Below are 16,437 nucleotides of genomic sequence, written 5' to 3'. Positions count from 1 at the left end.
AACTGGTAGCTGCATTTGAACTTAATTTTTAAAGCAGGGCTGGAGGTGAAGGAGGCTGAAATCTACTTTCTCTCATAGAACCTCAGTATATTATGATGACAAGGAGACTAATCAGATTGCACCAGGCTGTGCTGCCTCACTAAAAACAGGTATCACTGACTCTCATTGGCCTACTCTGTTCCACATTTCTTTGCATTCAAGGCTGATGTACCTCCTCTGAGCATCAAGGCCCAGTAGGAGAAGATGTTGACACTTTCTAGACTCTGTACTTGCCTGATCTGTGCCCTCCACCTCTGCCCAGCAACCCCCCGACTGCCGCTTTGCATCAGAGATGCAGGATCTCTTTTGAGTTTTACGTGCCAACAATTTGCCCTACATAGCAATGTTGCTTACCCTTTTCACACTTCTGCCTCCTGTGGGGAGTTCAGCCGATGCTGCAGGGGTGGTCTCTTCACCCTGAGTGGGACACTTCTGGTTGCACTTGCTAAACTCCCTTCACCCTCAAATATGGTCACCTAGTCCTCTTCCCCCTAAGCTATGTTATGTCCAAATGTTGTGATAGTGTCCTATATGTATATATATTTAAAATAACACTATGGCCGCAATACAGACCCTTAATTAACCCGACTGATTATATTGCCCAAATATCAAAAACATCAGTTAAATGTTGCAAGTGTTCTGTACTCTCACCAACCTTCTGTTGCTGCTTTATCCTTTATCCTTTTTCATCAAAATTAGGGAACATTTTACTAAAGACAATTACAATGCATTATATTAGATGTCCCATTTGAAAGTTTGCATGCAAAACATTTACTATATTTCCATATCAATACAATTCATTTATTTCCTTAATGAACTACACCGTGGTTTATATAATCCATGCTACTTGGCTAATATGGGGTATGGTGGTGATGCAGCCGTAATCCAAGAGGCCTGAATAAAAATCCAGAGACTCGAGTTCAATCTTAAAATGGCAGCTGTGGAACTTAAATTTAGTAACAATCTGGAATTCCGTCTCAAAATTGCATCTGATTCTTTGATGCTCTTCAGAGGAGGAATCTGTCATCCTTGCATGGTCTAGCTTAATGTTAGACTTGCAGGTTTTCTCACTTCCTTTTTCACCTGAGCTATTGCCCGCAACCTCTGTTCCTCTGGCACGATGGTCATGTGAAAGGATATTTGAAGGACTGTGATAACCATCTTCTTTCCCTCTTCTCTCTGTATTCTGTCAAGACCCGATGTTTATGGCACTTGAGTTTCACTAAATGTTTTCTGTATCACATCTCTGTTGTATTCCTCTATTTCTTCCTTTTGAACCATTTTAGTTCAATGGTTATACTCTTCAGTGGAAAACTATGGCAGAATATCTTGTAGTATCTACATAACAGAATATTTTTTTGTATCTAACATCGACTGGGACTGCCATATGGTTAAGGGCTTAGACGGGGTAGAATTTGTTAAGTGTGTTCAGGGAAGTTTCCTCAAGCAATTTATAGAGGACTCTGCTAGGGAGAGGGCAAAGCCTGACCTACCCTTGGGTAATAGGGCAGGGCAAGTAACTGAGGTGACAGTGATGGAGCACTTTGGGACTAGCGACCATGGTTCTATTAGTTTTAAAATAGTTATGGAAAGGGACAGACCTGGTCCACAGGTTCAAGTTCTAAATCAGGGCAAGGCAAATTTTGAGAGTATGAGACAGGAGCTTCCAAAGGTTGATTGGAGTAGGTTGTTTCCCAAATTTTGTTGAGAAAGTTGCTGGTACAGTTATCAGCAGAAGGGAAATCATTGCTTAGATTTTGGATTCTGAAGGTTGCAGTTGTGGTATTGGATCTGCACATCTAAACACAGAATTCTCAAATCACACAGAGTAGGTTGATATATGATTAAAAATACTTATGATGCAAAAATTTGAGAGATAGCAAATACTGCAGTTTGATCCTGCATTCTCAAAGCCAACAAATACTTCATTTCTCCATAGTTTGTCACTTCCACAATTGGCCAATTTTTCTCTGTCAAATAACACTACAGATGTTTGCAGAACACGGAATGAAATAGTGCTCTGGTATTTTTAGCCGTCAGTCTTTGTTTTGATTTTTATTCCTTTTTGTCCCTCCTCCTTCTGACTTCAACAGCAGTTCTGAAACTGTTTTAGCAGCACCTGAAGGCCAAAATGATCAAGGAAAATCTGAACCATACTTTGGGGAGGTTGGCTCAATCCCCAGCACAGCAGAGGAATATTATATTACCTTTTGAATTTTTCTACTTGCTTATGATGTGTGAACCTCAACTGTGCAGAGAATTCGAAAGCTTCACTACCTTCCCTACTTCTGTTGTCAGGCTAGCTGTTTATAGCTCCCAGTTTTCTCTCTCCCTCCTTTCTTAAATACTGGGGTTACACTTGATACCCTCCAGCCTGTGGAGATGATTGTAGAACCTATGGAGTTTTTGAAGGTGATCATACATGAACTATATCTATAGTCACTTTCTTATGAGCCCCAAGACGTCAGGTCATTAGATTCTGGGGATTGATCCATTAATTTATCCAGTATTAATTTTTTCATTGATGTCAATTTCTTTGAGCTGCGCTTCACTCTGTACCATAGTTGTTCACTATCTTCTTCCATGATGACCAATGCAAAATGTTTGTTTAATATCTCAGCCAATTCCTTATTCCCCAATATTGGTCTTGTCTCTGTCTGTAAAGAACCCACATTAGCTTTTGCTAATCTTTTCCTTTTCATATGTCTTATTTTACAGTCTGTTTTTATTTCACACTAGATTACTCTTGTTTTTGACTTTCCCTTTTCTTATCAGCATCTTGGTCTTCCTTTGTTGAATTCTGAAATGTTCCCAATTCTCAGATTACTGCCTTTCTTGGCAACTTTGTAAGCCTTTTCCTTTGATCTAATACTCTTTAACTTCTTTTGACAGCCATAGCTGGACCACTTTTCCTGTTGTTTTTTTTGCCTTAAAGAATATATTTTATGTAACTTTATATTAATCCTTTGAAAGTTAGCCATTGCTCATTTACTATCATACCTGTTATGTAATTTCCAATTTACCATGGCCAATTCACACCACCTGCCTTTGTAGTTTGCTTAAGTCAGACTTAAGACCTCATCAATTAACTGTTCCTTCATACACAATGCTAGATCTACCATAGACAGTTACTGGTTTTATTTCTGATCTCGAAAGCCATCTCTTATGCACTTCATGAATTCATCCTTAGACTTTTACTACTAATTTGATTTGCCTGCTCTATATGTAGATTGAAATCTCTGTGATTCATTTTATTCCCCTTGTTACTACACTCTGCAACTACCATAACTATTTTGGGGGCCTACATATCTCTCCAACCAATGTTTTCTGCCCCTTGCTATCTCTTATCCCCACCCAAACTTACTGTACTTGATTTTTGGAGTCTGGGTCCTTCCACTCTACTGTCTTTACCCTGTTTTGTAATGGCATGGCCATCCTGACTCCTTTTCCATTTTGTCTATCTCTTCTAAAAAATTAAGTATCCTGGAATATTTAATTCCCAGGGTTGAATCACTTTGCAACATGTCTCTGCAATGGCTCTTGGATCATGTCCATTTATTTCCAACTGTGCCATTACTTTTCTTGTTCTGTTATGAATGCATTGTACATTCAAATAAAGATCCTTTAAATTTGTCCCTCTACCGCATTTCCTTGCTCTTACTCTAACTGGAGCTATGTTCATATGCATGTTGCTCCTCACTCATACTCTGGTTATCATTGCCCATTTTACTACCTTGCTCTATTGCTTTGTCCTTTTGCTTTAACTTTATAAATTTTCCCCACTTCCCTCCTACTAATTACTTAAAGCTTTATCTGCAGATGTAGTTATTCGATTCGATAGAGCACTGATCCTGGCCCGATTAAAAGGGAAACCTGTTCCAACAGAGCAGTTTCCTTTTTTTTCCAGTAGTAGTGCCAATTACCCATGAAATGAAACCCATTTCTCCCACTCCAATCTACTGAGTCACACATTCAATTCTCAGATCTTATTTTCCCTATGCCAGTTTATACAAGGCTCACTCGGGTGGTAATCCAGAGGTTATTACCTTTTGTGCTTCTGCTTTTTAATTTGGAATCTTAACTGCTCATACTCCTTCAGCAGAAACTCTGTTGTCCTCTCCAACTCATTTGTTCCACAAGGATCACAACAATAATTTGTCTTTCTTTTCCCACTACAAGTTCCTCTCCCACTCTGAGGAGACAGAGTGCCCCTGGCTCTAGGCAGGTAACAAAGCCTTTGGGATTTGCACTCAAAACTGCAGAGAACAATTTTTCTCCCTACTAACCTTACTATTCTCTGCTTTTCACTCCCTCAACTTGAATGGCCCCCAAACCACAGTACTCATCCACTGCACTATCTGCTCTTGTCCATACAGGTTGCAAGTATGGGGACCAGAAAGTAGCCCTTGAACCTCTTAGACAGGTTCAAGGGCTACTTTCTGGTCCCCATACTTGCCTCACTTGTTGCCACATCATCTTGTCCTTGTGACTGACCAATTCCACAGTACTTAATCCAAAGGATGTGACTGCTTCCTGGAATGAAGCTTCCAGGTAACTTAACCCCTCACTGATGCAATGCACTACCCAAATCTTGAACTCTAGCACATCAACCCTGAGCCAATGTTCCTCAAGTTGCAGACACCTGCCTCGGGTATGATTGACGTAGATCCCAATGATTTCCATTAACTCCCTTGTATGATAGTTGTGCATCAACTGCCCTGCCATGCCTGAACTAAAATAATTCTTTTTAATTAATCTATTCATCACTCTAACTTCAGTAAAGCCCATGCCCTTGTTGTTGTGTTTTAGACTGGGTCCGCAGACCTAATTTCCCTTCAGTTACATGATTCCAGTTACCGTTTTACGTGGCAAACTGAAGGCTACTTGTTTACCAATTTATATAAGTGCAGTTTAAAACTATAAGATTAAGAGAATTAACTGAAGTTATATAAAACAAGTATTTAAAATTCTACCTGCCACATCTTTTAGAGCTACAAAGCCCAACTTGTCTGAGCCGGCCATCAAGCACCCATCTACACTAATCCCATTTTTCCTCTTGCGTCACCATTAGCTCCCCCACTCTTCGCGCCCTCCCCCCCCACCCAAATTGCCTTCTGCTTACTTAAATGAGGGGCAATTCACAGGATCCAATTAACCTTCCCAACTTCTTTTAACTATTTTCCCCTCAAGCTGCTTGTCCCTCCAAGACTGCAGTTCCATGAACGGCAGAGCCATCCAATAACACTCTTGTTTTTGTCCGAACCCTCCTCGATGTCTATGGCCTGTTCAGCAATGGAACTCTTGCTGAATCCAATCCCATTTTCGCCTGTTGGCTCTTTGCAGTCTGTCCAGTAGAGGGCAGGACACTGACTCCCCACCCCCACCCACACTTCCATTCCTTGCTCACGGCAACAAGGTCACTTTTCACTGCCACAACTGTAATGAATCTACATTGCAGCAACAGGCAAGCTCAGACCTCTTAGCTGCCTTCTCCACCATGCAGTGTATTTGGCAACTCAGCCATTAATGGATTAATGGGAGGACCACAGGTTCCTGCTAATCAGACAGGGTGGAATAAGAAGTCATGTTACAGGTTTGTAGCTTTGTCTGCGAGCTGTTGACATACTCTGTTAATGCTGGGCCGGGGGCAGGGGCGACGAGTGAGTGAGCACTGTGGTAGAGGTGGCCATAGCCAAATATGCCAGGTGGCAGATTTTCCTTCTGGATCTGTGACTTGGCTGGGGTACCTTTTCTGTCAACCCCACGGCTACATCCCCAATTCAGACCTGGGCTCAATGTTAATGGTGTAAATATGACTGGGACAACTGCCTGTCTGTCTCAAGTTGTGGGAGGTGTGGGTGTTGATGGTGAGGTGTTTGAAGTGGTGGGTAATAGCCATAGGTACAATTGTGGTTCTAATGAGGACCCAGGCAAGTTTCATTAATTTTCATCTCCAACTAATGAACTCAATTGCTTATAACCATTTGATGCCTAAAACCTTCCTGCTTCTGATTCAGTTGCAAACAAGATCTCTCTTGTGACACCTGTCCGGAGCTGCTGTTCTAGGGTTTTTTTTACTAGCGACACTGAACTTGTTTTCTTTTAAAACTATAGAAGTCATTGTACTCAATGCTTCGGTAGTTTTGTGGGGGCGGAGAAGGACATTTTCATACTCGTCCATCAGGAGTCACTCCCGAAGGAGATTGCTTAGAAAGCACTTTGTATGCATGTATGTAATTAGAGGAGGCTCAAAACAGACAGCTGCTGGCCCTGCCTTTAGACCTTGTTCCCAATTGAACAAAATTGTACCACACCTTCAGCAAAGGGTGAGAGATATTAAAGCCATGCCACCCTCCGCTCCCCGCCCAAAACCTCGCATTCTTTGTGTTTTTTGAGTTTTCAAAATCAGAAGAAATGTGACCTTTTAACAATTTTTTTTTTGGCTGAATTTACAAAGCCAAATCAGTCAGCTTTTTTTGACTCTCAATTCCTATGAATGAGATGTCACAGTTTGGGGCTTAGAAATTTCTGCAACTGAGATCAGTGGAGAAATGTTTAACATGATCATTATGTGAACATGTTCATTAGCTAATATCGTCCAAGTTATTTCCAGCCTCTGTTCTCGGTGATCCCTGCAGTACATGGCATTGCCCATTCAGCTTTACTTTGCTTCCTTTGCAATGGCTGGCAAAATCAATTATAATTTTGGCAGTTATTATATTCACATTTATTGCCTTTTCAATTTGGCTTTTTAAAATAAAAATGACCAGACTTGCTTGGATGAGGTAAATAATTTGAATTTGTGACTCATGCTATAACTGAGCTCATTTACAACATGCTTACGTTCTTAGAACTACATGTTTTTTTACTCCATGTGCCAACATTAAAATATCAGCTAGTAGGTATAATAATTATTGAGAGGTTGTACGCAGTTCAGGGAGCAGCTGAATACAATTTACGAAAGTATATGCTCTGCATAGTCCTTGTGATGGCAAAGACCCATCTTCACATCAAGGGTGCTCTCCATCGTGTTGTGGCACTACAAATGTGCCAACTGGGTTGGATTCAGAACAGATCTGGTATCTCAAAGCTGGGTAACCACGAGGCACTGTAAACCATCAGCAGCAGCAGAAATGTACATCAACACCATCTGTAGCCTCATGGCCCGATTATAGTCCTCACTCTACTATTACTAGACAGGGGATCAGCTCTACTTCAATGAACAGTGCAGAAGGGCTTGCTGGGAACAGCATTAGTCATTCCAAAAAATCATGGAGTACTAGTCTAATGAAGTTGCAATTAGAACCATGTGCAGATTGAACAATAAAAACAAATGCAGTAGACAAGGCTAAGTAATCTCACAATCAACAGATCAGATTGAAGTTCTGCAGTCCCACCACTTCTAGTCATGAATGGTGGTGGACAGTTGAACAGTGAACAGGAAGAGGGTCCAAGAACATCCCCATTCTTGGTGACAATAGGACCAGCATGTAGTGCCATACAAAAGGCTGAAACATCCACAACCATGTTTAACCAGCTGTGCTGAGTAGAAGATACATCTAAGCATTCTCCTGAGATCCCCACAATCATAGACACCAGTCTTCAGCCACTTTGGTTCACTCATCATGATAGCAAAAAATGGCTGAGAGCATTGGATACAGCAAAGACTTTTGGACCAGGCAACATTCTAGTTTTGGTACTGAAGACCTGGACTCCAGAACTAGCTTCACCTCCAGCCAAGCTGTTCCAATACAGTTACAACACTGGCATCCGCTGAAAATGTGCAGAATAGCTCAGGCGCTCACCCGATTCTTGTCCGATCAGTGTACTCTCAATCATCAACAAACCGATAGAAGCTATCATCAACAGTGCGATAAAGCAGCACTTACTCACCAACAACCTACTCAAAGGTGACCAGTTTAAGTTTTGATAGTTGGCTTCAAATCGGACCTCATCATAGACTTGTTTGGACATGGACCAAAGAGCTGAATTGCACAGTGGCCGGTGACCACCTACAAGGCACAAATCTGGAGCATGATGAAATACTCTCTACTTGCCCGGATGAGTGTAGTGCCATCAAGCCCCAAAAAACTCACTACCATTTTGGACAAAGTAGTCCATTTAATTGACACCCCATCAACTACATTGCATTCATTTCTTCCACTACTGGTGCACAGCGGCCGCAATGTGTGTTATCTACAAAATGCACTGCTACTGCGACAGCATCTTCCAAACCTGCAAAGAAGGACAAAGGTACTAGGTACATTGTAACACCTTCACCTGTAGGTTTCCCTCCAAATCATACACCACTCTGACTTGGAAATGTATCACTGTTCCTTCATCGTTGCTTGGTCTGAATCCAGGAACTCCTAGCCCAACAGTAGTGTGAGAGTATCTGCACAGGAAGGACTGTAGAGGTTCAAGAAGCCAGTTCCCCACAATCTTCCCAAGGGTGATTTGGGTTGGAAAATAAATTCTGGCCTTGCCAGTGACATCCAGATCCTGAAAATGAATTTAGAAAAAAACAAATTGAGCCTTTCCAATTATTTAATTACTTCCTATTATTGCTGTGGCAAAGTATCAAATGAGTTGTGACCATAAGAACCTGTTGGCCGGCCCCTTCCCCTGTTGATTCCATGTGTTTTTTTGCTGAGTGGCAAAGCCCCAGAAGATTCTGAATCTTTGGTCAGTTGACTGATATCCTGAAGAGCAGTAGGGTTCCCACAGTTGTCCCCAGAGCCGGAGTTGGGTGGAAGGAAATCATCTGGACTTTCCTGTCCTGGTTGACCATGCACTGACCTCTACTAGAAATCTGCATGTGTTACTCTTGGGCGAGTTGAGTGCTGTGCTTAGATGCATTCCCCATTCAAACCGTTGCCAATTTCAGAACATCTGGATGACATCAACTAAGGACCAGATATCAGTCTAGTATTGGAACCAAAGGAGGGAGAGCACACATTGATAAGGGAGAGAAAAGAAACTGAATTAGAGTTTAGTTTATTTTTATAGTGCATTATTTGTATTTGCTCAGCATCGATTATGCAAAATGGCTTTAATGGATTGAAGCCATTTGTCTCCCCATAGCAACACTAATGCAGTTTAGCAGGAGTTGTCCTATAGTAGGCTACCAGTTATCATCCTTCATGTCGAGTGTCTACTGAACTCAGTTAATATGTTAAAATATCCCTTTTGCAAGAGTGATATATATAATACTTATAGCCAAGAAATTATTTTTTGAAAAGGACAGCAAATGACTAGAAATCCATCACAATCGCTTCCACTAAATTTGCACTTGGTACTGGCTGTGTATCGTATTCTGTTTCAAATTCAATTCCACAACAGAAACAGATTTTAACAGCACAGTAGAATGTGCCATTGCCAATGTATTGCATATTGAATACAATGCCAACTAAATAAAATTTATTTTATTGCAAAGCTATTATTTGTCACTCACTGCTGAGTAACTTGATGGATCCTGGTATTAATTTATTAAAATATAGGATCATTGTCCCTCCCACCATCCCCATGGACATCAAACCAAAACCTTAAAATTCCAGGAATAAAGATACTATAGGAATATTAGCATAGTTTCTTTTTTTTTAAATGCAAGAATAAACCAGTCCCTTTTTAGTTCAGAATGTCAGGTGTGCATAAATTGATCTCAGTAGTTTGTTATCTGAATTTTTTGTTCAGCTTTCTCTCTCAGACTATGTTGTGTGTGTGTGGGTTGACTGACAGGTGTGTCTTCTCATTATGCCTCCGTGCATTATTCACATCTCTCCTTGTCACTTCAGTAATTCCTCATGAAATATTCTCTGACTTACTTGGCAGGCAAAATAATGTGTTCCCTTCCATTTGTATTCCATGGCCAGTTTATCTTAAATACAAACCATGTTAATATTCCAGAATGAGTGGACCAGAATGATTCCAGGACTCGGAATTCCTCTTGGCTTTTACTGAGTACTCTTTCTTGTAACTTAACCAGGACCCATCAGTTTGCCTCATTATGACTGAGCTACAGCCTTGAGACGTGTTGTGACACGAAAAGACGTGTACTGTGCTGGCTCAATGATTAACTTCTTAATGGTTTTCAAATGACCGAGATGTTGAAAAATGTTGTATGCTTCCCTGGTTAATATGTCAAATTGCTTTATTTGATTGATATTGTAAATACATTGTGTTCAATTTTACTAAGAATCAACTTGTTTTGTTGCCATTTAATGATCTGGATTATGAGCATGTTCTGGAAATTTTTAAATAATTCTGTTTGACTCCTAAATTGAATTGTGTTCAAGGTTAAGAGCGAGCTTTCTGAGTTGAATAGTTAACCCTATTTGGAGGCTTTTTGAATTAGTACTTGATGGAGGGCAGGTAAAAGGCCTCTTGGATCTTCATAAAAATCCATATTTAAATTAAACACTTATTATTAATAATGTTTTAAAGCTATAGCCTACTGTGTTAACAAAATAATGAATCACTGTGCTATAAATATATTCTTGTGGGCTCAACATGCCTTTGGCTTAACATAGTTTGTGATGAATTGCCGACACATTGATGGAAATAATCTTTGTGCCATATCAATCATTTATGAAACTGTGTTAAACAATTTAATTCCTATTTCGATGAATAAGAAGCAGAGCCTTGCAGGTGATTACACTGTTTGATGTCAGCAGGGCTGACTTGCTATTATTGTCATGGTAACGAGAACAATACCGAGCTCAAAATCTCTTAGTAATAATGGACAGGAGAGTCCTTTCAACCCATCTTTGTACATCTATCTGGAAAAGTTCCAAATTATCAACTACAACAACCAAGCTTATTCTTGGATAGTTCCAGGGTTTATGTTCTATATATTTTATCAGGAAATCCATTCCATGTATTGCTAACTCAATAGTTACAACTTTAACCAAACCTTCTCAGCTGAGAACAGGTTGGGCCAGGTCAATCACAATATTTGTCTCGCATGTAATATCAGTTGAGCATTAAATTAGGCATTTGATTTGAACCACCTAGTTTTCTCGATGGGTTAAAAAAAAGCGAGAGCCAGGGTTTGACAAAGTACTGAATGATTTTAGTTCAAAATTTACCATTTTCCTAAATTGAACTTGTGGCAACATACTTATATGAGTTAGTTTTCTTATACCTACATCCCATGGTCAAAATAAAACCCCTTGAATCATTTAAAAATTGTTTGAAAAATGCAGATGATGAATCTCAGAGTTGGACAAAATGGAGAAAGATGGGCTGAATGACTTTTCTTATCTGTAATCATAAGATTTAATGAATAATTCTTGCTGTTCTTGTTACCAGTGTAATGAAATAGGTCAACAACACAGCAAACAAACATGCTCACCTATAATGTTCTGCCTCTCATTTTTTTGAATAAGAATTATTTAAAACAGTTCTATGAATGATTGATTTATGATGCTTATTCCATACTATTACCAAGTCGAACAGCTTTAAAATCACCTCATGAAAGTTTCCTTTGAAGGATGAGAAGCCAAATTCTTCCAGTCTTTCTACAGAATGCAGATCTCTGCCATACTGATCCTGTGGGCACAGTTATCATTCTGTGATTTGTCATTGAAATGGAAGAAAGAAAGACTTATACAGCATCTTCCATATCCTCAGGAGACCCTAAAGAAATTCACAGCTATGCCAGTGTAGTCACTGTTATGGGAGCATTTTTTTTTAGCAATATTAGATGAGGATGGCCCATGGGGTCTTTTACATCCACCTGCAGAAATCAAAGAGGCCTTTGTTTAATGATACCAGCACCTCCAGCAATGAGGAGCTCCCATAATTTTATTGTGTTACCCTCAATTATATGTTCAAATTCATAAGCTGAGTTGAAGCAATTGGCAGTGAAGCATCCCACTGACGAGCCACACTGACCTTATTGTTCAGGTACATTGGGACTTCTCAGGTGAAACAATAAAGTTTGATGTGGGAAGCATATGTAGAAATTTGCAGGATATGTCATGGAATATTTGAGGGAAGCTGACATCAGTCATCACAGTTAACTCTTAAATGTCATTGATTCTTTTGCTTTAAATGAAGGTCAGCTGCCAAATAATTGACATAATCTCATGTTAAAGAACAATATACTTACTGGCACAGTTTAGTTGGTGGGGGAACTGCTACCACTGAGATTTTGTGGCTAGGGGAAAATAATCATTTAGTACTTTTGTTTTCCTCTTGGAGGAATAGCTCTTGGCATCCAATTTCAGCAAAGTCAGGCTGAGGTCATTTATTTTGGACAAAGACTGGGAGAGGATCCCAGCTGGTTCCATTCATCACTATATGAACTCTGTACAGAGTCATCACCACTCACCCAAGAATGAACTAAAATTGTGGGTGCCCCATCAGCTGCTAGAGATAGCTAGCCTGATCCTTCTTCAGAGCTTTTAATTAAACAATGGGGCAGAGGAATGGAGGGGCAAGAATGGAATAGGAATTGGACAGTTAATTAGAGGGGTTTGCAGACAAACATTGAAGAAAAACTTGCATTTATATCAACTTTTATGTCTCTCTTGGAACGCCCTGAAGTACTTCACATCCTACGAATTACCTCTGCAGTAATTTTGAAATCTAGTCGCTGTCATCATTTGGAAATATGGTAGGCAATTTTGCATGGCAAGCTCTAGAAACAGCAGAGTGATAATGAAGAGAGAATCTGTTTATAGTGATGTTCACTGAGGGATGAATATCGGCCAGGACACTTGAGATAACTTGCAGGGCAGAAATAATTCCCCTGCTCTTCTTTGATATGGTGCCATGGGATCAAATCTGTCTGGGAGAGCACATGAAGCCTCAGTTTAGCATTTTATCTGAAAGACAGCACCTTTGCTGGTGCAGTACCCCCTGAAGCATCAGCCTGGAATTTTGTGCTCAAATCTCTGATACAGCAGCAAGAGTGCTACCTTCCCAGGAGGGAAAGCAAGAGTGCCGGAGGAGAGGAAGGAGGATTAGACATGGGGAGACGGCAGGGGATTGTTGGGGAGTGAGTGGGTGATTAGACAAGATGAGGAAATTGAAGGGAAGGGAGCAAGGACAGGGGAGCATATCAGGAAAAGGAGCTCAGAGTATGGGGGACAGGACTGGGATCCACAGGTGGTAGGATAGGACATCAAGGGAGTGAGCTGTCAAGGGGAATGGTGAAGATGCAAGTTCAGAAGGGGACAGACGAAACGAAAGTGAATGTGGACTTTTCAAATTGCGCATTCAGCACAGTGCATGCTTGCATTTATAAGTGCTTGGCACCCTGTGATATGGGTGCTAGCAAGACTGGGCCGTATTATTGCACTATTTATCAGTGGTGCCTGAATGTACTTCAATAGGGTGATCTCATATCCCTAGTAATTACCTGCATGTTTGCTGTTGTGTTCTTAATGTATATGAACAACTTTTAAAATACGGGCTGCTAGAATGTTTGGCCTCTTTACTCTGTACAGCATGTATATCCATCCTGCCTAGTTACCTGTGCTCCCACATGTCACGTCTCCTGATTTGGTTAGAAAATTTGATCACCCTAACATAGTAGATTGAAATTATGATATACCATTCCTTTTATAATGTTTCTTTCCTTAAGAACTAATCCATACAGTGACATCAGGGTACAGTCTAATAAAACCTTTTTGTTTTGTTTGTTTGAAATAAAAAGAGGGTGATCGGTGGAAAGACCTCAACAGGAATTGTCAAATTGACCTTGAGCAAACCACCAGTAATCTGGATCCACCTTGGACTTGTTTGACTGGCTCAGATGAGTATCAAGAGAATGCAGTCTGGCCAAGTGATGCAAGTACAACGTCTGCTGTGACCAGTTTAATCAAAGACCTCAGCCTCAGTGACCGAAGCAGCAACCCAGCAGCACCTCCCAGCAAACGACAGTGTAGGTCGCTCTCATTTTCAGATGAACTCTCAAGCTGTCGGTCACCGTGGAAACCAAGTGGGTCAAAGGTGTGGACTCCAGTAGATAAAAGACGCTGCCACAGTGGGAGCAGCGTGCAACATTGTTCAAACGGGGTGTCTACAATGCAGAGGAGTTCAAGTTTTAGTCTGCCTTCAAGATCCAATGTCTTGTCTTTTCCGTGTGAACCCTTGGCTAGCAGCAACAGGTCTGTGTGCCCTCGGGGCCAGGGCTTCTGGACCTCACCCACTTGTGGAAGGTTTGAAGATGATTTGCACCCTGATTCCAGTTCAGGAATTGCCTCCAGGGTCGATCTGCTGCGACCCCTTTCTGCATCTCACGAGCAGATATCTGTGCTGGAGCTCGGCAAGCCATCCACAAACACAGCATCTGCCACAGCCCCAGACCACGCGCAGCAGACCAGCCGCCTGCTCCGATGCAGGTCCCAGCCGTGTGTCCACAACGATCAGAAAGTTGGGATGAAACGCCGGCGACCAGAAGAAGAGCAAAGGCCGTCCCTTGACCTTGCCAAGATGACTCAGGTATGTGATGGACTGTAGGCTTAGGCTGACGCTCATTTTCAACCCCTCCCCCATCTTCCCAAAGTGGATTTGAAGCAAACTGCAGTATTATTGAATTATAAATTGCAAAGATATATACACCACAGCTCTATATAAACACGCCACATAAGCACATTAGGAGTGACTTGTGCATTTAAATTGTACAATATGTAAGACAGATGCAGAAGCTACTCAACCTTTTGATAAGATTACTTTAGATTTCCAAGGGACTGTCATTCATCTGTGGGCACAACTACATTTTGACAGGAGAGCAAAAGCTGATTGAAGAGAAACCATGTAGGGATTAACATTTTTGTCTGAGCACCAGTGTAGGACTGGAATAGAATTGAAAAAACACTGTTTCTGGAAGTATTAATAACTTGCAAAATTTCAGCTCTTTCATTTTGAGCTGATTTTCTAAGCTGTGACAAAATTATTTTCAGCCATTAACATTTTTTTTTACTTCAAACACTATACAGATTGCTTGGAGTGCAGGTATGTCCTAAAAAATGTCCTTCACATTGTGTCCAGTTGGAATTGCAAATAATGTTTTCGTTTCTTCACCATCAATCTTCCTCCTTTCATGCTGCAATGTTCTAAATTTTTAATTCAGCTTTGGAGCTTCTTTGCGATTCAACTTGGTGAAAGTTGATCTTCTATATTACCAGAGTGGTTGAGTTTCTAAAATCCAACCTAAAACAATCAAAAACCAGCCAGTAAAAATGTAAGCAATCCTCTAAAATCAAGGATTACAAAGCAATCCCATTTTATTTAAGCAGGGGGATCAATTCATTGATGCCCCAACCAACCCCTAACCAATTCCTGTTACGGTAAAATCCACTATTCCATACTGTTTTCATCTTTTAAAATAGGATAGTTCAATTTCATTTTAGTTTATCTTATTGAAACGTCACTGAAGTGGTTTTCAGCCTTTTACGTTTGTGGAGCCATGAAATGTTTCAGCTGGAGGAGAGAACCCTCTTGGAAATCTATCATCTTTGTTAAGAACATAAGGAGATGATTTAATGGCCTCTCTTTCACATTTGCAAGTATCAATATACCAAACTCAGGACAAGTGCACTGATCCACAAAATGTTTTCCTTTTGCACTTGGGCAGTTGACTAATTTTTTTTTTGTATCTTCTGCCGGGTGGGAGCGGGGCATTTCCATGTGCCTTCTCTCCCCATCCACCCCCTCTCCCCTGAGCCATAACGATCAGGGGCTGGGTTGAGCTGATCGGGGCACTGAGCAGACTCGCTCGTTCACTGAGTCAGTGAGGCCGGCTGGCGGCTGCTGTTCCCGCGCCTGCCCGCTCTCCCGTCACAGCTGTTTCTGTGATCCTCTCCCGCACACTGTTTTTGTTCATTTCTGACTTACAAACACTTAAGGTTACGAACAGTTGTCAGGAACGGAACCCTGTCATAATCTGGGGACTACTTGCATAAATTAATCATGATTAATTCCCTCTTTTACCCCACTCTCTCTTCTGTGCACTCTCCCCACTCCTCTCTTCTTTCTCTCCTCCCTCCCACTGTCCTGCTCCTTCCCCTTTTCTCTCCTCCTCTCTCCTGCCCCCTCCCTTCTTGTACCCCTCTTTCTGAGGCTCCTTCTGCTCAGCAGGTCCCCTGACAACTGGAGTTACTGAATGTCCTCCCCTGATTGACCTTGAGAAGGTGGTGATGAGCCATCTCTGGTAAAGATTGGCCCATGATACTCTTGGATAGGAAGTTCCAGGATTTGGACCCATCATTGATTAAACTAATGGTGATATGTTTCCAAGTCGGGTTGTAGTGTAACTGATAGAGGAACCTGCACATGGTGACTTTTCCAGGAACCCACTGCCTTTCTTCTTGCTCCAAAGACTCATGGGGTGGAGGCTTGAGGTAGTTCAGGTGGGTAACCGTAGTGAATTTTGTTGTTGGTGGCATA

The 16,437-nt window shown here is 41.2% G+C and overlaps 1 protein-coding gene across 7 annotated transcripts in view; it reads left to right on the top strand.

Annotated features, from left to right (window-relative positions):
• The window catches only part of fam53b (family with sequence similarity 53 member B), a 90,225-nt gene that overhangs the window by 34,724 nt on the left and 39,064 nt on the right, over positions 1 to 16,437 (top strand). For all 7 annotated transcript variants that reach the window (XM_052027823.1, XM_052027822.1, XM_052027827.1 and 4 more), the window contains one exon: positions 13,703 to 14,490. In XM_052027823.1, coding sequence (XP_051883783.1) covers positions 13,703 to 14,490 — 788 coding nt within the window. The remainder of the gene's footprint in view (positions 1 to 13,702; positions 14,491 to 16,437) is intronic.

This window comes from Pristis pectinata, chromosome 12 (assembly GCF_009764475.1).
Source record: "Pristis pectinata isolate sPriPec2 chromosome 12, sPriPec2.1.pri, whole genome shotgun sequence".
NCBI lineage: Eukaryota > Metazoa > Chordata > Chondrichthyes > Rhinopristiformes > Pristidae > Pristis > Pristis pectinata.
Note: the sequence above shows the minus strand (reverse complement) of the source record. Positions and strands in the feature narration are given on the sequence as shown.